The 27,669-nt window shown below is 45.9% G+C and overlaps 1 protein-coding gene across 4 annotated transcripts in view; it reads left to right on the top strand.

The window, feature by feature from the left end:
* MATN2 (matrilin 2) overlaps positions 1–27,669 on the top strand; it is a 168,407-nt gene that overhangs the window by 35,515 nt on the left and 105,223 nt on the right. For 3 of the 4 annotated variants that reach the window (XM_024250832.3, XM_024250831.3, XM_063726431.1), the window contains exon 3: positions 26,618–27,187. In XM_024250832.3, the coding sequence (XP_024106600.1) occupies positions 26,618–27,187 (570 nt within the window). Of the gene's footprint in view, positions 1–21,957; positions 22,110–26,617; positions 27,188–27,669 lie in introns of all 4 variants that reach the window. The other variant, XM_063726430.1, reaches the window with a different exon arrangement.

Consider the following 27,669-nt stretch of genomic DNA (forward strand, 5'->3'; position numbering starts at 1 on the left):
ATTTGACTTTTCTATTTCTTTTGAGTCTATTTTAGTAATTGATATTTTCCTTGAATGTTATGCCATTTGTCTACATTTTCAAATCTGTTGGCATAAATGACAGTTCACAATACTGAGCTGTGTTTTAATAGGGGACATGTGATTCTTTAACCAAAGGTGCCCAGTGCTTTGTTTCTGTAGGTCACAAAGTTCTTAGGAAAAATTCTAAAGAAACATTGAGACCTGGGGGATGGGTGTGTGTGCTGCAGGGAGAGGAGTCTGGATTGACTCTTGAGTTTCTCTGATAATATCTCGCATATGTAAAAAAGCCTTACAGTTTTTCAACACACCTATTGCTTGCCTTATCTCTTTTGTCTTCTCAAAGTCCTTGAAATGTAGATTTTATAATGAGTCTCAATTTATAGATAAGGAAAGGCCAATCAGAGATACCAGTTTATCTATAATATAGATGAAATCAGAAGCCACTCCTAGATCACACCATTTTAATTAGAAGAGAGTTTAGAGATCATCTCATTGAGAGATTCTTAACCTGGGATCCATGGACCCCCTCAAAGTGCTCTTGGGTAGACTTCAGAGGCTCCATAATTTGGATGAGAACGAAATTACATTATTTTTCACTAAACTCTTAGTGCAATTTAGCATTTCCTTCTATTATGATTGCAAGCAACAAACACCAAAGTAGTAGCAGTACTGTGTCTCCAATAGCAATCACAGATATTTTCATGGCACATTGTAGCTGTCAGAGATAACTCAAAATATTGTTTACACTCATCACTACTTCAAAATTACACTAGTTAGTAGACCCGCCCCTTGATCTTGACATGTTACTGTACATGTTACTGTATACCAAATTTGTTTTTTAAAATATTTTGATAGCTGCAGTTCAAATAATTGGCCTCCTTTCTAATCCTTTGCATTCATTTACTTGTTTATTGTGATAAAATATACATAAGATAAAATTGACTATTTTAACCATTTATAGTACATGTTTGATGGTATTGAGAAAATTTACAATGTTGTGTAACCATCACCACTATTTCCAGAGCTTTTCATCATCCCAAATAGAAACTCTGTACCTAATTAAGCAATAACTCCTCATTCTTCCCTTCCCCACCCCCCAGTAACTTCTATTCTACTTTTTGTCTCTATGAATTTGCCTAAATACCTCATACAAATGAAATTCTACCATATTTATCCTTTGGTGGTTAGCTTTTTTCATTTAGCTTAGTGTTTTCAAGGTTCATCCATGTTGTAGCATGTATCAGAACTCTTTTTGTGGTTCAAAAATACACTACATTTTACTCCATTCACCTGTCAACGGCCACAGGTTGTTTTCACCTTTGGACTACTGTGGGGTTGTTTTTTTTTTTTTTTTTCATTTTTTTGAGACAGGGTCTCTTTCCTATCACCCAGGCTGCAGAACAGTGGCATGATCAGGGCTCACTGCAACCTCGACTTTCCTGGCTCAGGTGATCTTTCCACCTCAGCTTCCCAAGTAGTTGGGACTACAGGCACACACCATGCCTGGCTAATTTTTTGTATTTTAAATACAGACAGGATTTCATCATGTTGCCCAGGCTGGTCTTGAACTCCTGGGCTCAAGCAATCCACCTGCCTTGGCCTCTCAAAATGCTGGGATTATAGGCATGAGCCACTGTGCCTGGCCACCTTTGAGCTATTGTGAATAAGGCTGCTATGAACATTAGCACACAAGCATCATCTTGAGTTCCTGCTTTCAATTCTTTTGGATATATACTAAGGAGTAGAATTGCTGGGAAATATGGTAATTCTATGTTTAACTTTCTAGGAACTGCTAAACTGTGTTCAACAGTGGCTGCAGCATGTTACATTCCCACCAGCAGTACACGAGGGTTCCAATTTCTCCACATCCTCACCAATACTTGTTATTTTCATTAAAAAAATATTAATTACCATCCTAGTGGGTGTTGCATTTTATTTTAGCATGTAAAAACTTTATTCTGAGAAGGAGTCATGGGCTTTCCAGACTGCCATGGGGGTCCCTGATACAAATAAAGGTTAGGAAGCTAGGATGAGGGAACTCAAGAGCTCAGAGATATTGTCACATGTCCAAGGTGAGGTGATGGACTAGCAGCAGCCCAGGCATTAGAACTAAGTTTCCTGGGTCTCAAAGGAGCCCTTTTCCCTCCTACCAGATGGTCTGTTCTCATGTACATGATCCACCCCAGCCAGTGGTCAGAACTGAGTCAGAGCTGGAGCTAAGCCATTGACCAACCAGCTACTGAAGCTGAGGCCAGCACCAGACACAGACTAGATAGACATAATTAATCCCTGTTTGCAAATCACTGCAATGTAGAACTACCATGCACCACCACAGCTGCTAAATCCTTATCCAGCCTACAAACATCCACTGAATGCCTGTGTGCAGATCAAACTCCATATTCAGTTGGAGTGCTTGGGGGACACTTACGGGGACATCAACGGACAATTTGGTTTATAGGTATAAAGTTCAGGAGGGAGAAATAACCCTGTGTATGTTTCATTTAATTACAGAATAGGTGTCTTGATCTCTCGTTTCTTTGTGGGGACCCTCTATTATTTCCGCAGAGGCAGGTTCAGATGGCCTCTTGAGGCTCATCGCCCATTTTCTTTACTGAGCTCTATCAGCCTTGGCTCCTGAACCTTTCCACACTTGTCAGCTTGGTTATTAAAATAACCATAGCTGACTTTTTTTTTTTTGAGACAGAGTCTTGCTCTGTCGCCCAGGCTGGAGTGCAGTGGTGCAATCTCGGCTCACTGCAACTTCTGTCTCCCGGGTTCAAGTGATTCTCTTGCCTCAGCCCCCCGAGTAGCTGGGATAATGGGAGCCTGCCACCACGCCCAACTAATTTTTGTATTTTTGGTAGAGATGGGGTTTCACCATGTTGGCCAGGCTGATCTTGATCTCCTGACCTTAGGTGATCTGCCTGCCTCGGCCCCTTAAACTGCTGGGATTACAGAAGTGAGCCACTGTGCCCAGTCATCGTAGCTGACTTTTTTTTTTTTTTTTTTGAGATGGAGTCTCGCTCTTTCACCCAGGCTGGAGTGCAGTGGCTCAGTCTCCGCTCACTGCAAGCTCCGCCTCCCAGGTTCATGCCATTCTCCTGCCTCAGCCTCCCAAGTAGCTGGGACTACAGGCACCCGCCACCACACCTGGCTAATTTTTTTTTTTTTTTTTGTATTTTTAGTAGAGATGGGGTTTCACTGTGTTAGCCAGGATGGTCTCGATCTCCTGACCTCGTGATCCACCTGCCTCGGCCTCCCAACGTGCTGGGATTACAGGCATGAGCCACGGTGCCCAGCCCATAGCTGACTTTTAATGAGTTTTAATTCTAGCTCTCCACTGTGCAACCATGAATAAGTAACTTAACCACCCTGAAGTTCAGTTGTCTTGTTTGTAAAATGAGGATAATAATGATACCTCCCTCATAGAGTGGTTATGAGGATAGAATAAGACAATACACATAGAGGGCTTGGCACGGAGCCTGGCATAGAGTAGGCATTTCATTAGTGCTGTTATTGTTGATTTTAAAATGTATTATTAAAAGTCACTTTGACGCCTATAATCCCAGCACTTTGGGAGGCTGAGGCAGGTGGATCACCTGAGGCGAGGAGTTTGAGACCAGCCTGACCAATCTGGTGAAACCCTGTCTCTACTAAAAATACAAAAAATTAGCTGGGCGTGGTGGCGGGCGCCTGTAACCCCAGCTACTCGGGAGGTGCCTTGTGGTAAAAGATGGGCCAAGGAGTTTTTGGTTTTAAAGCGAAAGCCTGTAATCACTGTGCCTGCTCACAGGGGGATTGCTATGGCTAAGTTCATAGATAATTGGGTAGTTGGCTGAGGCAGGAGAATCGCTTGAACCCGGGAGGTGGAGGTTGCAGTGAGCCAAGATTGTGCCCTTGCATTCCAGCCTGGGCAACAAGAGCGAAACTCTATCTCAAAAAAAAGAAAAAGTCACTTTGTAAGTTGCAAAGTATGACTCTACTATGAGATCTTTACAACTAGGAATTAAGCCAGTTACGATGGCCCATGCCTGTAATCCCAGCACTTTGGGAGGCTGAAGTGGGAGGATTGCTTGAGCCCAGGAGTTCCAGACCAGCCTGGGCAACATGGTGAGAGCCAATCTCAAAGAAAACTAAAGAAAACCTAGGAATCAGAGCTTCTCATCTCTGGGCCTAAAACATCTGGTGGAGTAGCTTCTCAGGAACTGTATACTGAATGAATGAATGAGATGACATTTACTAACAGTTTTATTAAATTTTATCTTTTATTTACCTATTTGACCATCTACTATACTGACTTAAATATAAAATAGAAGTTTTTCTCTTTCAACCTTTTTTTTTGAGGCAGAGTCTCACTCTGCCACCCAGACTAGAGTGTGGTGGTGCAATCTCGGCTCACTGCAACCTCCGCCTCCTGGTTTCAAGTGATTCTCCTGCCTCAGTCTCCCGAGTAGCTGGGACTATAGGTGCACCACCGTGCCTGGCTAGTTTTGTGTTTTTAGTAGAGACAGGGTTTTGCCATGTTGGCCAGGCCAGTCTTGAACTCCTGACCTCAGGTGATCCACCGGCCTTGGCCTCCCAAAGTGTTGGGATTACAGGTGTAAGCCACCATGCCCGCACCATCCCCTCCCTGCCCCCCCCCTTTTTTTTGAGACAGGGTCTCACTCTGTTGCTCAGGCTGGAGGGCAGCGCCCTGATCTTGGCTTACTGCAGCCTCTGCCTCCCAGGCTCAAGTGATCCTCCCATCTCAGCCTCCCAAGTAGCTGGGGCCACAGCTGTGCACCACCATGCCCAGCTAATTTTTTGTATTTCTTGTGGTACAGATGGGGTTGCCCAGGCTGGTCTCAAACTCCTCAACTCAAGTGATCCACCTACCTTGGCCTCCCAAATTGCTGGGATTATAGGTGTGAGGCACCATGCCCAGTCGCTTTCAACTTTAAATCAAGTATCAGTCTTAGAATCAATTCTCTGTAGAATTTGTCATATGAGCCAGTCTGCTCTCTATTTCTATGAGTTTGGCTTTTTTAGATTCCACATATAAGTGAGGTCATGCAGTATTTGTCATTCTTTGCCTGGTTTCTTTCATTTAGCATACCATGGGGCCAGGGAAGATTCTTCTTTTGTTTTCTTTTTCTTTTCTTTTTCCCTGCTCCAGCTCAAAGGATGGGGCTGGGGAATCTTTAGATGAGTCACGGGAAGGCCTCAATGAGAAGGTGACCCTTCTTCACATACCTGAAGGCAGTGACAGGATAAGGCACCAGAATAATGTTGCAGGCAGAGAGAACAGCAGGCAGGAGTATGCATGAATTGTTCAGTACAGCAGGGAGGCCAGTGTGGCTCTTGCCGAGTGAGTGAGGGGACCACGATAGGAGACGAGATCAGAGAAGTAACGAGGGGCCTTTAGTGGGGCCATTGAAACAGCTTAGGATCTCTGAGAGAGATGGGAGCCATTGGTAAGGGAATTACATGATTTCACCTTTTTTTTTTTTTTTTTTTTTTTTTTTTTTGAGACAGAGTCTCGCTCTATCGCCCAGGCTGGAGTGCAGTGGTGCGATCTCGGCTCACTGCAAGCTCCGCCTCCTGGGTTCAGGCCATTCTCCTGCCTCAGCCTCCTGAGTAGCTGGGACTACAGGTGCCTGCAACCATGCCCGGCTAATTTTTTGTATTTTTAGTAGAGACGGGGTTTCACTGTGTTAGCCAGGATGGTCTCAATCTCCTGACCTCATGATCCGCCCACCTCGGCCTCCCAAAGTGCTGGGATTACAGGTGACTTTTTTTTTTTTGAGATGGGGTCTCACTGTGTTGCCCAGGCTGGGGTGCAGTGGTGCAATCTCAGCTCGCTGCAACCTCCACCTCCCAGGTTCAAGCGATTTTCCCACCTCAGCCTCCCCAGTACCTGGGACTACAGGGGCGTGCCACCACACCTGGCTAATTTTTGTATTTTTTGGTAGAGACGGCGTTTTGCCATGTTGGCTGGTCTCGAACTCCTGACCTCAGGTGATCTGCCTGCCTTGGACTCCCAAAGTGCTGGGATTACAGGTATGAGCCACCGTGACCGGCCGATTTGGTTTTTAAAGAATCACTTCTGCTGGATTGGGAATAGTCTGCAGAGAGGCAAAGGCAAGCAGTGCTTAGGAGGCTAATGCCATCATCCAGGGGAGGGAGATGGTAGGGTTGAGTAATCTCTGGAGTATAACAAACACTAAGGATTATTTTATTTTGTGGCAAATGTCCCAAAGCTTTCTTGAACAGTTCCAGGTTGCTGGGAATGTATAGAGACAGCTTACAGAGCACCCTACAATTTTAGCAAGGGAACTTTAGTGTAATATAAAGGCATGCAGGTTGTACTCTTGTATAGTTGTGTGTACATTGGTTGTTTACTGTAGCAAAATCATGAAGAGTATGAATTCTATAGAGTTAGAGTCTCTAGATTCAAATCATGCCTCCACCAGTTACTAACGGTGTGACCTTGGGCAAATAAATTACCCTAACTTCTCTGAGCCTCAGTTTTCCCTCTAGTAAAATCGGGACAGTGGGTTGCTGTGAGGAGTAATGAGTTACCGCGTGTACAACATTTAGCATTATACTGATATATAACCATGGCTCAATAAAATAGTAGCTATCATTATGGATATGGATATAACCATTTGTAAAGGTCAAGGAACATCTCTATTTAACTTATTTTATTGATTTATTTTTTATTTTTTTAGACGGAGTCTAGCTCTGTTGCCCATGCTGGAGTGCAAGGGCGCGACCTTGGCTCACTGCAACCTCCACCTCCCACGTTCAAGCGATTCTCTTGCCTCAGCCTCCGGAGTAGCTGGCATTACAGGCATGCGCCACCAGGCCCTGCTAATTTTTTTTTGTATTTTCGGTAGAGACAGGGTTTCACCATATTGGCCAGGCTGCTCTCGAACTCCTGACCTCCAGTGATCCAGCCGCCTCAGCCTCCCAAATTGCTGGGATTACATGTGTGAACTAATTAACTTAGTTTATTTAAAGCCATAGCATACTGGAGCTGAAAAAGAACTAAGACACTTCATTTAGTCCAACCCTCTCATTTTACAGGGGAGAATAAAAACTAGAGAGAGAAAATTCCATAGGCAAAATAAAATAAAATAAAGTTATGGTCCAAGTGCCGTGGCTCACACCTGTAATCCCAGCACTTTGGGAGGCCGAGGCAGGCGGATCACGAGGTCAAGATATCGAGACCATCCTGGCCAACATGGTGAAGCCCTGTCTCTACTAAAAATGCAAAAAATAGCCGGGCATGGTGGCATGCACCTGTAGTCCCAGCTACTCGGGAGGCTGAGGCAGGAGAATCACTTGAACCTGGGAGGTGGAGGTTGTAGTGAGCCGAGATCACACCACTGTACTCCAGCCTGGTGACAGAGTGAGACTCCATCTCAAAAAAATAAAATAAAAAATAAAGTTATGCGGCCAGTGTCACCTAGCTGATAGCAGAGTGGGGACCGGAACTCAGGTCTCTGGACTCCCAGTCTGGTGCTTTCTCTGCTATGCCACATTGCTTCCATATAACCCTTAGTGTAGCACCACGTGGGAATAAAAACAACAACAATAAAGGCTTATTTGACTCTTACTTTGCACCAGGCACTATTCTAAGTACACATATTTGCTCATTTTATCCTCATGACAACCCTATAAGGCAGGTACAATTATTGTCCCCATCTTTCCGAAGAGGAAACTAAGGGTGAGAGGGATAAAGCCACTTGCCCAGGGTGGAGAATGAGTGTGGTATGGGAGATATGGGCGGGAGGCTGCTGCCCCATTACACTGCATGGCCTGCTTCTCCCTTTATGTAACAGGGAAATTGAATCCAGTCTTTCAAGTCCTTTTTCACCCTTCAAATTTGCAGACCCTAAATGCTTTTCTATCATTGGGTCTTGAAGAAATACCATTCCACTTCATTAAAACTGCTGTCTTTTTAATTTGTCTTCATCTTAATGATCATCTACAAGAAAGACTATTTGCAGAAGAGCCTAGAAACCAAGTCACCAAGCCTGTGAGAGATTCCTGAAATGTTATTTCTGGCTTCCATAGCAACCCTAACATAGGGCGTTAAGTTTAACGGAGTCAGCGAGAGCAGCTGGAGCCGGGCATTGAAGCGCTAAGAGCACTGAGGAAACAAATCGTTGGCTCAATAGTTTTCCTTTTGTGTAATTTACTGTCCCAGTGTGTTTAGGGAGTTACGACTTCTGCCAAGTAAGAATGGAGGAAATGAAGCATTGTATCAAAGTGTACAGTGTTTCCAAGCAAATTGGAGGATGAGTACAAGTCTGTGTCTAGGGGAGTCTCTGCAGAAGATGAGGGTGGGCCTGCAGAGATGTAGGGGTGGGGAGAAGGGGCAGCTCTGCTTTCCCCAACCTTGGGTGACTAGGCCTTCAGGTGAGCTTTGTAAGGAGGACTGAGCATTCCCGTTTGCCGACCTCAGCAGAGAGTTGGGGTGATACGTGAGCGAGGCATCAAAGAGGCCAAGATGCTGAGGATGACAGAGGCAGAGATGCTGAGGCTGACGGAGCCACCAGGGCTAGTGCAGGAAACAGAGCTCTCTAGGTATTTCAGGAAGAAAAAGATTTAACACAGGGAATTCGGTTATATAGTTGTTGGAAGGGCTGGAGGAGTGGGAGCCCAGGGACCACCACGCAAGAGCACCTCACTGGGATCAGGATGCTGCTGCCACCAGAACTGACATCTGTGCAGCTGCTAAGCAGACACCAGAACATGAAGTCTGGCTGCCGCAACTAACTGGCTTTCTAAAACCTTGCTTGCTGGCAGAGCCACCATCCACCCCGCTTCATCCTTTGTGAATGTATTGAATTGGGGTTCCCCAATTCTTACCCAAAACCCTAGCTGCCTGAAAGATAGTCTAGGAAATATTGATTTTGTCCTTTTAGCTTCTGTGACACTGGAAGACTCATGGGGAGAGGTGGGAGTTCATGCCAAGTGCCAATGGACATGGACAGCAATCGCTTTTTTTTTTGAGATGGAGTCTTGCTTTGTTGCCCAGGTTGGAGTGCAGTAGCACGATCTTGGCTCACTGCAGCCTCTGCCTCCCGGGTTCAAGTGATTCTCTTGCCTCAGCCTCCCAAGTAGCTGGGATTACAGGTGCACACCACCACACCCAGCTAAATTTTGTATTTTTAGTAGAGACGGGGTTTCGCCATGTTGGCCAGGCTGGTCTTGAACTCCTGACCTCAGGTGATCTGCCTTCCTCGGCCTCTCAGAGTGCTAGGATTACAGTTATATACCTCTGCACCCTGCCAATTTTTTTTTTTTTTTTTGCGACAGAGTCTCACTGTGTCGCCCAGGCTGGATTGAAGTGGTACAATCTCGGCTCACTGCAACCTCTGCCCCCCGGGTTCAAGCAATTCTCCTGCCTTAGTCTCCCAAGTAGCTGGGACTACAGGCACTTGCCATCATGCCCAGCTAATGTTTGTATTTTTAGTAGAGATAGGGTTTTGCCACGTTGGCCAGGCTGGCTTCGAACTCCTGACCTCATCTGATCCGCCCGCCTTGGCCTTCCAAAGTGCTGGGATTACAGGCATGGGCCACCTCGCTCAGCCTGATATTTATTTCATTTGAAATTTGGATTAAGTAGGTAGAGGAGTTGAACACCAAATAGGGATGAGTTGAAAGGGCCCATCATTGACCTAAACTATTTGCTCCACCACCTGAAAGTCCTTTGGGATTAAGTCCAGGGTTAGATAACAGAGGGGCAGAAACTCAACTCCCGGAGACAAAGGAGTGGCCTTAACATTCTCTCTGGTGCCTTCTCTATTAGTATACACATAAGGAAACATTAATTTACACCCAAGAGTAGGCTGGGAGCTTGGATGGGAGGGGAAGCAGGGTTGGGGGGCAGGCCTGGAGAGATTGGCTTTGGGCTGGGCCATAGATGGAGAAGACTGAAGTCTGGGCTGTCAGGAACCCTTAGAATAAGCCTAAAATAGGAAGGGCACATCTAAAACCCTTCAGTGCTCTTCATTTGTCCTAATGAAATCCAGACCTTTTTTTTTTTTTGGAACAGGGTCTTGCTCTGTGGCTCAAGCTGGAGAGCAGTGGCACAATAATGGCTCACTGCATCCTCATCCTCCAGGGCTCAAGCGATCCTCCTGCTTCACCCTCCTATGTAGCGAGGACTATAGGCCTGCACCATTACACCCGGCTACTTTTTTTTTTTTTTAATCTATTGTAGAGACGGGGTCTCAAACTCCTGAGCTCAAGTGATCCTCTTGCCTCAGCCTCCCAAAGTGCTGGGATTACATGTGTGAGTCACTGTGCCCTGCCTGAAGTCCAGACTTCTTATGCAGGAGGCACATGCCGTGCACCCACATGGCCCTGTCTTCCCCAACTTGTCCTTTAGGACCCAGCCTTGCCACATCACCTGTGGTTACCTGGGTGCGTGTGCATCCCACTCTGTTCTGGCCTCCAGCTTTTGCATATGCTGCCCTTTTACCTAAATGCACACCCCAACTTGTTGCCTGGTCAACACCTGCTCACCTTATAATAACATAATCCTATTATAATACTCATCACCTTGTCCAGGGATCTTCCCGCACCCCCTATCTTGGGACTGGTGATCTACTCCAGACTCTAGTCACTCGTCCTTTTGTTGTTGTTTTGTTTTTTGTTTTTAGAGACAGTCTGTCTCTGTTGCCCAGGATAAAGTGCAGTGGTGTAATCATAGCTCACGGCAACCTTGACCTCTTGGGCTCAAGTGATCCTCCCGCCTCAGCCTCCCAAGTAACTGGGACTACAGGTGCACGCCATCATACTTGGCTTATTAAAAAACTTTTTTTTTTGTAGTGATGTGGTCTCACCATGTTGCCCAGGCTGGTCTCTAACTGCTGGGCTCAGGCAGTCCTCCTGCCTTAGCCACCCAAAGTGCTGGGACTATAGGTGTGAGCCATTGTGCCTGGCCTGCTCATGTTTTTTATGAATCTTAATGAATCTGTCTTCTCTACAGGGTTGTAAGCTCCTCCCAGGCTGAGACTGGTTCTCATACTCTATCCCTAGCACCCAGCACAAAGAGGGGATTCCTGCAATGTTTGTACAACTCAACCAAACCAAAATGATGGTAGAATTGTCTCCGAAGACAAACTTTGCCTTTGCTGGCACAGGGGTGTGGAACCTTGTGCCCTGTTATCTAACTAGCCCCTTCCTCTTTGCGTATCTACACCTCCTCCCCTCCTCCTTCCAGGGAAAGGCCCTGAGGCTCTGTGTTTTGGGGCCTCCACCTCCTTCCTCTCCTCTCTTGCAGCCCAGCCCTGTGTTGCTATTTATTCACAGGTCTCTGCTCTGCTCTGGCTTTCACTTGCTGAATTCTCAGAAAGCAGATGAAGCAATTTATTCAGTTAAAGTGCTCCTGTGGGTCAAATGCCAGCTTGCTTTTTAAAACCTTCCTATGCTGCTTTTTAAAACCTTCCTATGCTGCTTTTTACTTTGCAGAGAGCAGAAATTACCTGTTTTGTTTCCTGGTGCTTTCTGCACTCTCTTGTATTGAGGGATGGTGTGTGTGTGTGTGTGTGTGTGCGTGTATTACAATTTTAAGATACATATCATTTCTCAATTTGAGAAAGGAAGAAAGATAGTGAGGGGGTTTGATAGAGAATATCAAAATTATTTTGTACATATTCAGTCAGCTCATTTTTTAAAAGAAAAGGTTTTAATATCACTGGCTATTGTTTTTATTTTATTTTATTTTATTTTATTTAATTTTTGAGACAGAGTCTTACTCAGTTACCCAGGCTGGAGTGTAGTGGCGCAATCTCAGCTCACCGCAACCTTCACCTCCTGGATTTAAGCAATTCTCATGTCTCAGCGTCCCAAGTAGCTGGAATTACAGGCACGCGCTAAGACACCTGGCTAATTTTTGTATTTTTAGCAGAGACAGGGTTTCACCACGTTGGCCAGGCTGGGCTCAAACTCCTGGCCTCACGTGATCTGCCCACCTTGGTCTCCCAAAATGCTGAGATTACAGGCATGAGCCACCGTGCCTGGCCTGACTATTGTTTTTAATTTTAACTTTAAGTTCAGGGGTACATGTGCAGGTTTGTTATGTAGGTAAACCCATGTATCACAGCGGCTGGTTGTACAGATTATTTCATCACCCAGGTATTAAATCTATTACCCATTAGTTATTCTTCCTGATCGTCTCCCTCCTCCCACCCTCTGATGGGCCCCAGTGTGTGTTGTTCCCCTCTATGTGTCCGTGTGTTCCCGTCATTTAGCTCCCACTTAGAAAAACCACTATTTCACAGCTTATTTGTACTTCTCTTTGTCAATTAAGAAAAAGACTGTTTGTATAGCAAACTCTGAGAGAGGACGTGAGGGGCATTTTTTAGTGAGACTTGAGCAAACTACTTTACGTTGCAAGGAAATTCAATTCATTGGAAACTTTTTCCTCCAGGACTAAACTGGGGCAGCTTTCATTTTGGCTCCCTCACAAAGAAAATTGTCCAGGGTCTGGAAACCACAGTTGTTGAACCTCATATGACGTCTCTTTTCTTTCAGCTCATGCAACATTTACTAGAGGAGACTGGTGTGATGTGGCGTGTTTTTCCTTTCCTTTTTTTTCCTTTCCATTTTGCTGGCTCATTGGTGCACACTTCCTGAGGGCCTGAGAGGGCTGTGTTCCTAGAGGAATTTATGACAGTCAGCAGGGACAACTGAAATTTGAGCTGGTGTGAACCCATAATCCCTCAGGGCCCTACTGGCTGGAGTCTCTGCTTTAGGGAGCATCATTTCTACCCAAAGATGCACTCCCATTCCCCAGCACCTTCGTAAAACAGCAACAAAAACTTACCATGGCATTGCCAAGCATATTTTACATAAAAACTTCCCAGGGTGGATTCTATCTCCATGGGCAGATGGAATCCATCCCAAAAGCATCTTTCTCTGCCAGCACACTCACCTGTCTCTGCTCTGCAAATGCCCTTCTTGGTAGTAGCTTGTTCAAGGGTACACAGAGCAAATTTGGCAATTCTGAAATTTCAACTTTTGTTTGTGAACTTCGGCTCTGCTCAGGAAGAACTTGTCAGAATGAAGGTTGACATTCAGCCTGTATCTTGAGCATTCTTGAGAGAAGCACACAGTGCCTGGCATCTTGAATGGCACCAGCTGTTTGCTACTAGCTCTTTGGAACAAGTGGGTCCATGAGAGAAAATATACAGAGCAGAGAGAAGACTGTGCCCGCTCTGGCAGGACAGGGAGCCTGGCTACCCCAACTTCCTTTTCCCAAGCCATCTGCTACTTTTCTTCTTCTGCAACCAGGCATCCAAAGCAGGGTGTTTGTGGGAGAAGACCCTGGAAATCACCTCCATCTGGGTGTACATTGCTACTTTTATCCTCAGTAGTTGGTCAAGAAGTAGAGTGTATTCTCTATATATCTTTATTGGGTTCATCCCCACTTATTCAGAAGTAGAATCTCTAGGCCGGGCATGGTGGCTCACACCTGTAATCCCAGCACTTTGGGAGACTGAAGCTAGCGGATTGCCTGAGCTCAGGAGTTTGAGACCAGCCTGGGCAACATGGCGAAACCCTGTCACTTTCAAAAATACAAAAAATTAGTCGGGTGTGGTGGTGTGTACCTGTAGTCCCAGCTACTCTGGAGGCTAAGTTGGGAGGATCACTTGAGCCTGGGAGGCAGAGGTTGTAGTGAGCCGAGACTGCGCCACTGCACTCCAGCCTGGGTGACAGAGTGAGACCCAGTCTCAAAAAAAGAAAAAAGTTTTAAAAAAGTTTTAAAAATACGAATTTTTAAAAAAGAAGAATCTCTAGCGACCATTCAGTGTGATCTGGAGTTAGGCTGTTCTGGTTAAACATAGATTGTGCCTACTGAATTATAATTTTTCTTACCCTGCCTAGCTCTACAGTTGCCTCTATACTTGTCTCAATGACCCCTGCACTGTGAGCTTCTTGAGGCCAGGGCCTGACGGTACAGCACTAACCATTGTATTTTGCCTGTGGTGCCTTCGGTACAGTGCCTTCTATGTGCCAGCCCTGAGCCAGGCATTGATGAAAGATGAATAAGTCCAAGTCATGACCTCAAAGGTGGCTTATAGATTGATGGGACTTGCAGGCCAGTAAATACCATAAGTATTTGTGGGGCGACATCACTGCACATTAAGTTACTCATTGGGCTTACTGTCATCACGACCTGGTGCTGAGAAGGCACATTTGAACTCCGGTAGGTGCAGCAGATGAATCACTGGGGCCTGAGCGATGCCTCCCAGGGCACTGGCCAGGGCAGAGGGTGAAGTGGGGAGATTTGCACTTAGGCGACTGTGTCTTGAGTTGAGCTTTATCTCCTGGGTCACATTCCAGGCTCAGCTGCCAGTCAATGTGTTATCTGGTGATGGGGAGGGTAAGAGGGCTCTTCACTCTTGGCCACCTACTGAGAGCAATGGCTAAAAATGCAGGTATTAGAGTCAGACCAACTTGGGGTTTAAATCCCTGTTCTGCCACCACTCATTAGTCCCCTGACTGTGCACTTGTCACTTAACCTCTCTGAGCCTCAGCTTCCTCATCTACAAGTGGAGGGTAACAGTGCCTATCTTCTTTATTTTCTGAACCTAATTGAATGCCAGATATATCTGTCATGCACATGATCTGACAATGGAACAGAATATTTGCATCAGGAGACACAAGAGACTCCAGGCTGTATGATTGCCATATTTTCAAGGCCACTCCTGGTTTGGGGGAAGAAGGTGGCAGGACATCAGAATGGGGTGCCCTGCCACTAACTTCTTTTCTAGACCCTTGGCAGATGGTCTCTCAGGCTTACATATCCTTAGAGACAGAGTTCTCAGATTTGTTGTGCTTAGGAATCACTTGTAGCAATTACAAATGCAGATTCCTGGGCCTTAACCCCAGAGATTCTGATTCCCTGGGTCTAGGGTACAGCTGGAGTGCAGTGGTGCGATTGCAGCTCGCTACAACCTCTGCCTCTCAAGTTCAAGCGATTCTCCTGCCTCAGCCTCCCAAGTAGCTGGGATTACAGGCGCCTGCCACCACGCCTGCTAATTTTTGTGTTTTTAGTAGAGGCAGGGTTTCACTATGTTGGCCAGGCTGGTCTCGAACTCTTGACCTCAAGTGATCCACCCACCTTGGCCTCCCAAAGTGCTGGGATTACAGGCATGAGCCACGATGCCCAGCCGTCCCCACCTCTTTCTGATGTTATCGAGCTGTTGAGGATCCCAGCTGCAACCTGTTCTTTATTGTGTCTCTGCTGACCAGCATTCCCAGCCCATTCCAGCTCATGGCAGGGTATCCGCAGTCTTTCTCTTCCCTGCCCTCCCACACCCCCCACCCACATGTACATGAGCTGGAAGCTCATGTACACACCAAAGGGAATAAGCAAGGACCCAGACAGGCAGCCAGGTGCCTGGCACTAGGCCGGGTACTAGGGATTCATAGAAGATACTGCTTGTGGCCAGGTAGCTGCATGTGTGAGATACTGGTGGAAGACGCTCAGACAGAGGTAAGCAGGGAGTGTTGGGGCTCAGAGGAAGGCCATTGAGGCCAGTGGAGAATGGCCCATTAAGGAAAGGTTTTCAAAATAGTTGACCACAGGGCTGAGTCTTAAGCTGAACAGGGAGCAGAGGGTATGCCTAGCAGAGAGGGCGCTGTGTAGGGACTACAGACAGGCAGTGTGACATTGTTGGGGTATAAGGTATAGGGCAGGGAGTGGTGGCTGGTGGAGAAGGTTGAGTTCATGAGTTCATTCTCCCCTGAACATCAGCAACCTTGCCGTTAGTGACCCTTAGGATGGTGGCTTTTGAAGAAATTGCTTTGATGGAATAGCTCCCCGAGACTCATGGATACTGGGAGTTTATGTATGTATATATTTATTTATGAGATGGAGTTTTGCTCTGCTGCCCAGGCTGTAGTGCAGTGGTGTGATCTCGGCTCACTGCAACCTCTGCTTTCCATGTTCAAGCGATTCTCCTGCCTCAGCCTCCTGAGTGGCTGGGATTACAGGGGCACGCCACCATGCCCGCTAATTTTTGCATTTTTAGTAGAGATGGGGTTTTGCCATGTTGGCCAGGCTGCTCTTGAACTCCTGACTTCAGGTGATCTGCCCACCTCAGCCTCCCAAAGTGCTGAGATTACAGGCGTGAGCCACTGCACCCAGCCCGATACTAGGAGTTTAAAGCTGTCATTGCCGGTTCTTGGGACTCAGATCAATGAAACTCACTAAAATATTCATTCATGGGAAAGTTCTGGTAGAAAGGAGAAGATTAAGGTCCATTTTTGTCAGGAGAGCCTCTCTCTGGGAAAGCCATTGATGAGATGACTGGGGCATAAGGTGGTGTGGTGGTGTGTGCCTGTAGTCCCAGCTACTCCGGAGGCTAAGTTGGGAGGATCACTTGAGCCTGGGAGGCGGAGTGATTGGGAGTGATTGGAAAGTGACATCTGGAAGACAAATCGGTTTATTTTCATAAGCTCCCTCCAGTCTGTGGGTGATGGGAAATTGGGGTGCTGTGTCAAGAGGAATCCTGTGGTTGGACTTTGATTCTGAGACCAGGACTGATTAGGGGTGTCGGCCACAGGTGCCAGGGCTGGGGACATGGGGGTGACATGCAAGGCTTGGACTTGCCATTCTGGCTCCATATTTTATCATGGAACCAGCTGTCTCCCTTCCTTTGGTTTATGCAGTTGATTTCGAGCCCTACATGCAGGGCTTGACATTTTTACCAATTATACTTCATCTTACTAGTTTCTATTCATTATTCCATTCCTCAGAAACCCTTTCTGGGCCTGACTGTGTTACTCAGCTTATTAACAGCTCCTCCCAGCATCGTGTGCAGTGGTGTAGGGAGAACCACAAATGCCTCCAGAATTTGCAAAAATGTTTGGAAAATGTTACCAAGTGGGAAATGATTTGCTAATGAGTTCACAATATGTCTTAGACCCAATAAGTAATCCAGGGTGTCTCCCTAATATAGTAGAAGCAAGTTTTCAGACTATTCTCCAGCGGTTTTTTCAGAAAATGTGAATAGAGCACGACTGAGTCAAAGAAAGCCCTAGCTCATCAACTGCATTCTACAGTGTCAGGCCTGATGCAATGCCGCAGCTGGCGACTGACTAATAAGGGAATTGGAGAGGGGAGAATTGATTATTTCCTGGACAAGTACCATGGTGCCTTAATCAAGTGCCCTAAATGCAGGGGACTGCAGGGGAAGTCACACTGTGGTAAAAAAACAAATATAATCTAAATTACATCTGAAGTAGAGTTTCAATTACCCTTAAGCACTGAGAGCTGGTCACAGTCTGGAGGCATACAGGGACAGAAGTACCTGAGGAGGCTCAGGGGCCGCATCGCAGGTGTCTGTGGACATGCCCCTGCGGGAGCACAGTGGTGGGTGGGATCCCAGTGCTGTGTCGCACCGTCGTCTTTGCTCTCAGTCCATCTGTCTCTCTGTCTCTCTTTGACAAGCCTATGTAGTTCAAGTCTCATAAATAAAATGCGTATAGCCGGGGTTCCCAAGCCCCATGCTGTGGACCGATATCAGTCCCTGGCCTGTTGGGAACCAGGCCGCACAGCAGGAAGTGAATGGCAGGTGAGCATTACCACCTGAGCTCCACCTACTGTGAGATCAGTGGTGACATTCCATTCTCATACAAGCGCAAACCCTATTGTGAATTGTGAATGCAAGGGATCTAGGTTGCACACTCCTTATGAAAATCTAACTAATGCCTGATGATCTGAGGTGAAACAGTCCCCCTCTTCCCCACTCTGTCCCTGGAAAATTTGTCTTCCATTAAACCAGTCCCTGGTACCAAAAAGGTTGGGGACTGCTGGCTTATTGGATGCAATTTCCTTGTATTCTGATGTGCTAGTTTTATATTCTTACAGTGGAGGATCCATACCGCTTTCACTGATGAGCATATCTCTTACAATCTTTCTATTTGTTTTGCTCTGACCCCATGCCCACCTGGCAGCCCTCCGTCATGAATGCGGTTTTACCTGGAAGCTCATGTGCTGACCCTTCACATGGCCAGCCTTGTCTGCCTGCCCTTATTTCTCACTGAAAAAGAATGTTAGCCCTTATAGTCAGACAGTGTCTCATATGATTAGCTAGTTTACCTTTATTCATTTTTTCAGACATGGGTAAAATTGAGTACTTCAATCTTTGTTGCAGAGCACCAGGCTCTAAGACCAGGTTGGTAGAAGGATTCTATTTCATGTGCCAGTTCTGACAGATTGTTTATTGGTACTGAAAATGCCATGTTGAAAGGATCCAGGCTGAGGGGGACAGGGCCAGAATTGATTAACAATGTCTGCCAGGGACTGAAAAAAATGGCATTGTTAAGCTTGCCTTAGAGCCTGAGAAGTCAACCATTCCCTCTCTCCTTCTCTACCAAGAGGTAGTCAACCACTCCCTTCACTGTCCTTCTCTCTCTTAGCAGGTATCATTAGAGACCTCCTTCCAGACTGGCTTAATATGTTTATATTTCTCAACAACAGCACACTGTATCTTTTTGGTCTGCCTGCTTCATTGTATTCCGTTATTATTTGTGTCCTTTTCACAGTCAGGAGTCTTTTCCTTCCTTTGTATCCCCAGGCCCTGACATACAATAGGTATGTTGAATGACTGGCTCACAACCTAAGAGTTCTACCTAATTGTTCTGCGTACAGGGAATCTGCCTTATTAGGGTCAGTCATTTGCCTCACTGAGATCCATACTACAGAGTTCCGTGGATCCTCTTGATCTGTTCCATCTAGGAATAAAACATACATTTTGCACGCCCTTTTGTTTTCTTTCTTAAACTCCTGCTAGCTTGTTATGATCATGGCTTGCTGTCTCTCTGTTCTTCTCTCATCATAAAACAGCTTTAATTTTTCTCCCCAGTGTCCCTTTGAAACTCTTGGTGAGCTAGTTTTTTCTCTGTCTCTTTAGGAAATTTTAATCATGTTTTTAATCATGCTTCATAGTGTTTTGGGTCACCCTTAGGTAATTTTTAAAATCCTCTGGTTATTCCTAGTTCTAAGAAAAGTTTTAGCTCTTGGCTTACTGCTACTCTGTCCAGCATTACCCTTGTCATAATTGTTGGTGATTTCAAGATCCATATGAATCATGAATCATTCTTTAATAGCTTTGAGATTCTTTTCTCCAATATCCTTGTCTTCCACCAGATCTCAGCCACTCACTTCTCTCTCTCTCTCTGTTTTTTTTTTTTTTTTTTTTTTTTTTTTTGAGACAGAGCCTTGCTTTGTTGCCCAGATTGGAGTATAGTGGCACAATCTCGGCTCACTGCTACGTCTAGCCTCCCGGGTTCAAGCGATTCTCCTGCCTCAGCCTCCCAAGTAGCTGGGATAACAGGCGCCTGCCACCATGCCTGGCTATTTGTATTTTTAGTAGAGATGGGCTTTCACCATATTGGCCAGGCTGATCTCGAACTCCTAACCTCAAGTGATCCACCCGCCTTGGCCTCCCAAAGTGCGGGGATTACAGGCATGAGCTACTGTTCCCAGCTAGATTTCAGCCACCCTCTTCTCTTATCTCGACCCTATAATTACAGTAACTTTAATCCCACCGTGATCTCAGTTTAAACCTCCTATCTTCCCAGCTTGCCCGTACTAGTATTCCAACTCCAACAATTCTGTGACCTTATCTGGACTTCCAGTTAATTGATCCCGCTGTTTTTTCACTGTCTTTCACCTCAATTCCTCTATTTCCGGCTTCCCCAGCTTTAATTCCATAGGGAATCACTATAGTCACTGTCAACTACCTTTGCCCCTTTCCTGATTCATCATTCTCGTTTGGCTACATGATAACCCTTGTTAAATTCAACTTTTACCAGCCTTCCCCCCATATCTGTGTAGCTGAATGTGGCTGTAGCAAAACATGCAACCACCTGGATTGGTCTTATATAAATTTCATAATTGCAGCCTTTAAGTAGGCCTTTAATGCGGCCTGGAAATCATACTCTAGTTCCTTAATCCCTTCACTCTTCCACTGTCCTAGAAACTGTTAACAGTTTTTTTTCACTTGTATTATTACATTTTTCACGGTTCTCTTGTTAAGTGCCCACAAACCATCTGCTCGTGGGAACTTTGCTGGGAATTGATATGGAACATCACATTTTTCTGAAATCAATTTTCCTGGGTATTTGACTACTGTCCAGACTGTAGTCCTTCTATTCCCCACAGCCCCTCAAAGATCAGTGACCTCTCTCTTTCCGTCGCACCTGTCCCATCCTTCATTCTCCCCCTGGCCCTTGACCGTACTGAACTCTCCATAAGCGCTTGTCGAGGAGTGAGAACGGGATCCATCAGTGGCTTGACTTACTGGGCTGCTGCTATCCAGGGAGACAAGCATCTGTTTTCATCATATTATTGTTTTTTTGTTTGTTTTTTGTTTTTTAGCGCTTGGCAGGAGGTAGGCAAGTTTGGGCCATAGCTTTCAGGCCCTGAGTCCAGGCAAGGAAAGAACTGACCCCGGAGAGCCAGTCCAGCCCTGGTGCATCTTGAGTATTCTGGAAATGGCAGATCTAAAAGGACAAAATCATTTCATATTCATCATGAGTATAGCTTGGTGGTTAAGAGTGCAGACTACGGAGCCATCACGATGGGTTCAGATCCCAGCTCCTCTACTTCCTAGTGATAAAAGAAAAAACTGAACCAAATTAAATTTAAAGGAGTTTAACTGAGCAATGAACAATTTGTGAATCGGGCAGCACCCAGAATCACAGCAGATTCACAGAGACTCTAGTACAGCCACGTGGTGGAAGATTTATAGACAAAAAAAGGGAAATGACGTGCAGAAATCAAAAGTGAGGTACACAGCGGGTGGATTGGCTACAGGCTGGTGTTTGTCTTATTTGAACACAGTTTGAACACTCAGCAGTGTATGAATGGTTGAAGTACGGCCACTGGGATTGGCCAAGACTCAGCTATTGTTACAAGTGCATACTCCTAAGTTAGGTTTTCAATCTTGTCTACTTATTAAGCTTGGTTGCAGTTTTTCCACAGAGACTGAAATATAGAAGCATGGAGTCATTCTCAGGCCATATTTAGTTCACTTTTACACTAGATAGGAGAACTCAAGCAAGTTATCTAACCTCTCTAGACTCACTGTCCTCATCTATTAAAGAAGAACAGTAGCAACACCTACTTTCTAAGGTGTGTTCTTTCCTACTTTCTAAGGTGTGTGTGAAGAATAAACAAGCCAACACCTGTAAAGCATTCAGAACAAGGCCTGGCACTAATTAAGTGCTCAGTAAATATTAGCTATAAATTACGATTATTTTCTCTTTTGAGTCTCACAACAGTATTGTAAGGTATTATTATCCCTATTTTGCAGAGGAAGAGACTGAGGGTCACACAGGTTAAGGAGAGGCTCAAGATCATTTGGACGGAAAGTGGCAGGAGCTGGGCTTGCATGGGATCATAGGACTCTAATACTGTTTCACTTAGGATTTCAGAACCCCCTTTGGTCTCCAGATGAAATGATTTTACCCTTGTCATGGAGATTCATATTCATTCCTTCTGCAAATGTGTCCTAACTTCCCCATGCAGATGGCACCAAATATTTACAGTATGATTACACGGCCATGATTGAATTTAGCCAGAACGGGAGAGAGCTGATTAGTGACAAGGCTGCAATCTGGAGAGGAGGAAATAGTTCTGACGTTGCACATTGTCATTCTGCTGGAGTAGGAATGTTGCTTAAAATTGTCCTGGCTCAGTTCCCTTTCTCTGGAAGAGTAAAAGACACTCATTTGCCCGATACATGGACTTTGGAGTCAAGCTGACAGTACTGGAAGAGCTGTTAACAGAGTCCAGATCATCACTTTATGGTTAGAGGGATGACGTTTTATTATGGGCCCACAAACCGTCTTCCAACTGTGGTTGAAAACCCTGTCATGAGAGGCCAGAAGGAAGATCATTGTATGTTCTTCTCCTAGGCCAAGGAGGCAGGATGTCCTTCATCAGAACCAGTTGTCAGCATAAGAAGAACACACATCAAGGAAATCCATTTCCTGGAAACATCTCTCAACAGTTCCCATGTGGAGAAACTGTGAAGCTTTTCACAGCAAATGTTTTAGAGTGTTCCCAGGTATTTGCAAAGCTCCTATCATAATGCTGGCTGTATTGATAATTTCCTAAGGGTGCCTGCCATGAGACGACGGAAAGGGCATCAGGTCTGACCATGGTGAGCCATGAGGGCCTTGCAGAGATAGAGTCAACTCTCTGGGCCTCAGTTTTCCTTTCTATAAAGTGAGTGACTTGGACTCTGTTGGGACCCCTCCACCTCTAAGATTCTACTAATCTATGATTCCATGAATCAAACTTCAGAAGTGGTTATGGTCCCTCATAAAATGGCAAAGATTTGGGTCCTAGAATCTATGACTCCATTAGCAGGACCACACTTCCTCTAGAACTTTTTGGCTTCGTGTTTGTCATCATCTTTTTGAACTAACTGCTCTGATTCAATCTCTTTCACCTGAAGACTTGCTTCCACCAGAATTCCATTTAATTCCACAGATATTGAATGAAGACTTTCTGTGTTTCCAACTGCATGCCTACAAAGGTATATGAGACAAGTTTCCTTACCTTGGGGAATTCCCAGTGAGATAGCAAGGTTAAGACTTTATAGAACTTCTTTTCTCCAGAGAGCTCTCTATTTCTTTGACCTGTGTGTATCCCTAGACCAGTAACATTGACTTCACCAGGGAACTTGTTAGAAATGGAAACCTACAGAATCAGAAGCTCTGGGGTTGTGGTGAACTGGTCTTAGTTTTGTTTTTTGTTTTTGTTTTTGTTTTTTTTGAGATGAAGTTCCACTCTTGTTGCCCAGGCTGGAGCGCAATGGCACGATCTTGGCTCACAGCAACCTCCACCTCCCAGGTTCAAGTGATTCTCCTGCCTCAGCCTCCTGAATAGCTGGGATTATGGGCGTGGACCACCACACCCAGCTAATTTTGTATTATTATTATTATTTTTTTTTTAGTAGAGATGGGGTTTCTCCATGTTGGTCAGGCTGGTCTTGAACTCCCAACCTCAGGTGATCTGCCTGCCTCAGCCTCCCAAAGTGCTGGGATTACAGGCATAAGCCACTGTGCGTTTGGCCTGGTCTTAGTTTTTAACAAGTCCTCTGGAGAATTGAGATGCACACTTGAGTTTGAGAACCATTGAACTAGCCCTTTCAGGGACAAGCTATGAGACTGTGGTTCTGAGCCCTCAAGGGACCCAAGGACACATTTTGAAGAAAATTCAGTTACTTGGGCTGCCAGGACTTGGTGTTTTCAACTCAGAATTACAGCTTTCTTGGAACCTCCAACAACATTTTGAACCTTTGTGGTGTTTTTGTACATGTGCAGGTGTTGTGGAAACTACCCATTTGTTTTGAAGGGAAAGAATCCAATTTAGCACACAATTCTCCATGGAACTTCCAGGCTTCCCTTTAAATTGATTGTGATGCTTGGATAGATATTGACGCCATGACTAAGACCCATAATAAAGGCCCAATCCAAGGAGGCTCCGCTACTTCCAAAGATCTCCAAAGGAAGAGAGTTCTCAGAGTGCGAGTCTTGTGTGAATTTCCCTCCCTTCAAAGGTGCCTTAATTAATATCCTCCTCCATGGCAGGGTCTAAGGCTGGCCCCTCTTCTCAGCAGGTAAAGATTATTGGGTTACATTCTGCCTGCAGTGAGTTCAGACATGAAGGGTGGGGCAGGTGTGGCTCTTGGAGAGGGTCTGCCTGGGTCTTGGGAATGCTCCCCCTTGTCCTCTTTCCTGGGATCTGCAGATCCCATCTACTGCCTGCAGATCCATCATCTACTGCCCCAACCCAGGGCTATATGCTAAACCATAGGAGCCTTCATGAAAATTAGAAAAGCACTCCCGCCTTTTTTTTTTTTCTGAGACAGAGTCTTGCACTGTCGCCCGGGCTGGAGTGCAGTGGCGCCATCTCAGCTCACTGCAACCTCCGCCTCCTGGGTTCAAGTGATTCTCCCGCCTCAGCCTCCCAAGTAGCTGGGACTACAGGCGTGTGCCACCATACCTGACTAATTTTTTGTATTTTTAGTAGAGATGGGGCTTCACCATGTTAGCCAGGATGGTCTCGATCTCCTGACCTCGTGATCCGCCCGCCTTGGCCTCCCAAATGCTGGGATTACAGACATGAGCCACTGCACCTGGCTGAAAAGCACCGCCTTAAGGTGCCTCTTAGGGTGGACTCAGCCTCTGGGGCTCAGGGCTTGGCTGGATTTCAGTTCCTCTCACCTCCTTGAGCAGGTGCCTGTGTGCAGCACCAACCACATAGCCATAGCTGTAACCCTGCTCCTACCCAGCCTAGGGCTAGACACGAGTAAAGGCTGATGGAGGGGTGGGGAGAGCCTGTACATGCAGCCAACACACATTGGGAGTTCTCAAGTGCTGGATCCTTCATTACATCATTTCCTTAAATTCTTACAGCTGCCCAATGAGGTGGATATTGGTTGCACCCCTGTATATTTTTTTCTTTTTCTAAATTATGAAAGATTTCAAACTCTCAGTGCTCCCATGTTCTCATCTGTGCAATGGGTATGATGCTTCTTGATCCTTTCTCAAAAACTTGTTCTGAAAATCAAATGACACCATAGTGACAAAGTGCTCTGGAAATGTTAGGTTTCATATAGATCTTATCGCTGAGCCCTCAAAGGCTCACTTTCTGGGGCCTCTGTTTTGAGACACTCACCCTGGACTCACCCAACCCTCAGGGTTATGCATGGGTATGTCAGAAGTTTGGTTTCTTGCCAGGCTACTGGTGTTTGGGGGTGCCTCCTCCCCTAAAATCATTAGACTTGTGAGGTGGCAAGGATGAGGTGTGTGTGCAGGCACTCAGGGACGAGTCACAGCCTGGCAAGCTGGCCTGGACAGGATGACTTCACGGGCCTTTCCCACTTCTCATTTTTATGACTAGCTTTACTGTTTCATTTTGGCTTTCTCTCTCTTTCTTGCAGCTGTGGTGATTAGGATTTAGGGCAAGCATTTGGGATCCCTTTTCTAATCCCTTTCAAATCCTGATTCAGCTGCAAAGTCCGGGAAGGGAGTAAAGAATGGGGAAGGAGAGACTCACCCTGGTGAAAGGCAGTAGCTCAGAATATCCGAGAAACTCCAACGGGAGTGCCCAGCCTCCACCCACTGAAGCTAGAGGCCTCTCATCTCATCCAATATCATCCTCGTACTAGAAACACAAAAGGGATGAGTTTGTCCATGGACTCAAACCTTTTACAGTCTTCTTGCTTAGATGCTTAAGGCATAATTATGGTAGTCATGGTGGTAAGGGACTTAATATTTGCCTTTTTCCAATTTAACTCTGTCCTTTGTTGAAATATTTCTTAGTCAGGTCCCCTTTTCTCCATTTCCACTACTATCCTAGGATTAGATCTGAGTCCCCCTCTCAATGAGATTAGTCCAGAAATTGTGTAGACCATCCATCTTGCAAACCACTGCCAGACTCTGTTGACTTTTCATCATGTAACTTCCCTATGGGAGAGGTGAGTTACATAATATGTTGCTAAGATGCCCCTCACTGGTGGCATCATGTACATATTTCTCAGTCTGAAAGGAAAGGTCTTTTTAAACCGGCTTAGGCCATCTGTCCAACTAATTTCTGCCGCAACTCCTAGTATACCCTCTACTACAAGGTCTCATCACTTATTCTGTTACCCACCACATTCATTCTGTCTTGGGCTTTGGTTCATGTGATCCACTGCATGTGCCCCTTCTCTCTAATCCAAACACCATGCATATATAAGGTCAGCTCACGTCCCATCTCCTTGACCCCAGCCCATTCATATCCCTATTCTCTTAGCAGCTATTGTCAGGACGACACAGTTTTCATGCCAGTTATTCTTTCATGGTTTTATTAGTTAATTCTCCACAGGTAGACTGGAAGCTCCTTAACTTTGGACCCTGTCCTAAGTTTCTGTTATATTCTCTGCAGTGCCCAGCCAAGCTTATGTGTCATGCAGTAAAGAATAAAATAATTTTGACCCTGATCATGTGTTTGGTTACATAAAAACTGCATTGGCGACTTTCTAGAAACTAATATGTTCATTTATCTTGCAAAAAGGATTGCTATCTGATTATAGCCAGTAGTCATGATCTTCCAGCCATGCACAAATATACCCTTATAACTTTCATGAGTGGGGAGGAAAATTGATGAAGGAGATTTCAGAGGTGATCATCAGCCCCAGGATTTCCAACAATAGCCGGTCTGCCCTGGGTCCTTAACTCTCTTTTAATGTTTTTATTCTTATTTTTATTTTTTTAATGCAATCCTGCTCTTGTTGCCCAGGCTGGAGTTCAATGGCACTCTCTTGGCTCACTGCAACCTGTGCTTCCTGGATTCAAGTGATTCTCCTGCCTCAGCCTCTCGAGTAGCTGGGAATACAGGTGCCCGCTACCACACCCGGCTAATTTTTGTATTTTTAGTAGAGGGTTTTACAGTGTTGACCAGGCTGGTCTCGAACTCCTGACCTCAGGTGATCCACCCACCTTCCAAAGTGCTGGGATTACAGGTGTGAGCCACCACACCTGGCCTCTCTTCTAATATATTTGACCTCTTCTCTTTCCCCAGAGAGCTCCTGTGAGAACAAGCGGGCAGACCTGGTTTTCATCATTGATAGCTCCCGCAGTGTCAACACCCATGACTATGCAAAGGTCAAGGAGTTCATCGTGGACATCTTGCAATTCTTGGACATTGGTCCTGATGTCACCCGAGTGGGCCTGCTCCAATATGGCAGCACTGTCAAGAATGAGTTTTCCCTCAAGACCTTCAAGAGGAAGTCCGAGGTGGAGCGTGCAGTCAAGAGGATGCGGCATCTGTCCACGGGCACCATGACGGGGCTGGCCATCCAGTATGCCCTGAACATCGCATTCTCAGAAGCAGAGGGGGCCCGGCCCCTGAGGGAGAATGTGCCACGGGTCATAATGATCGTGACGGATGGGAGACCTCAGGACTCCGTGGCCGAGGTGGCTGCTAAGGCACGGGACACGGGCATCCTAATCTTTGCCATTGGTGTGGGCCAGGTAGACTTCAACACCTTGAAGGCCATTGGGAGTGAGCCCCACGAGGACCACGTCTTCCTGGTGGCCAATTTCAGCCAGATTGAGACACTGACCTCTGTGTTCCAGAAGAAGTTGTGCAGTAAGTCCTGCTCCTTTGTCACTCTTCTAGAGGAACCATTAGAATTCATTCATTCATCTTCAAGTGTTCATTCTGTGTTACTATGTCCCAGGTACTGTGCTGGCAATGGGTTTTCAACAAAGGCCAAGATAAACACAACGTGCTCCAGGGGCTTACACTTTGGCCAAGGGACACATATTTTTATTTATTTATCTTTTAGAGACAGGGTCATGCTCTGTCACCCAGGCTGGAGTGCAGTGACGTGATCACAGCTCACTGTAACCTCGAACTCCTGGGCTTAGGTGATCCTCTTGCCTTAGCCTCATGAGTAGCTGGGACTACAGGTGTGCACCACCATGCCTGGCTTGTTTTTTAACTATTTGTAGAGACAAGGTTTCGCCATGTTGCCCAGGCTGATCTGAAACTCCCGGCCTCAAGCGATCCTCCTGCCTCAACCTCCCAAAGTGCTGGGATTACAGGCATGAGCACCCAGCTGAGACAGA

The sequence above is a fragment of the Pongo abelii genome, chromosome 7, assembly GCF_028885655.2.
Source record: "Pongo abelii isolate AG06213 chromosome 7, NHGRI_mPonAbe1-v2.0_pri, whole genome shotgun sequence".
In the NCBI taxonomy this organism is placed as follows: Eukaryota; Metazoa; Chordata; class Mammalia; order Primates; family Hominidae; genus Pongo; species Pongo abelii.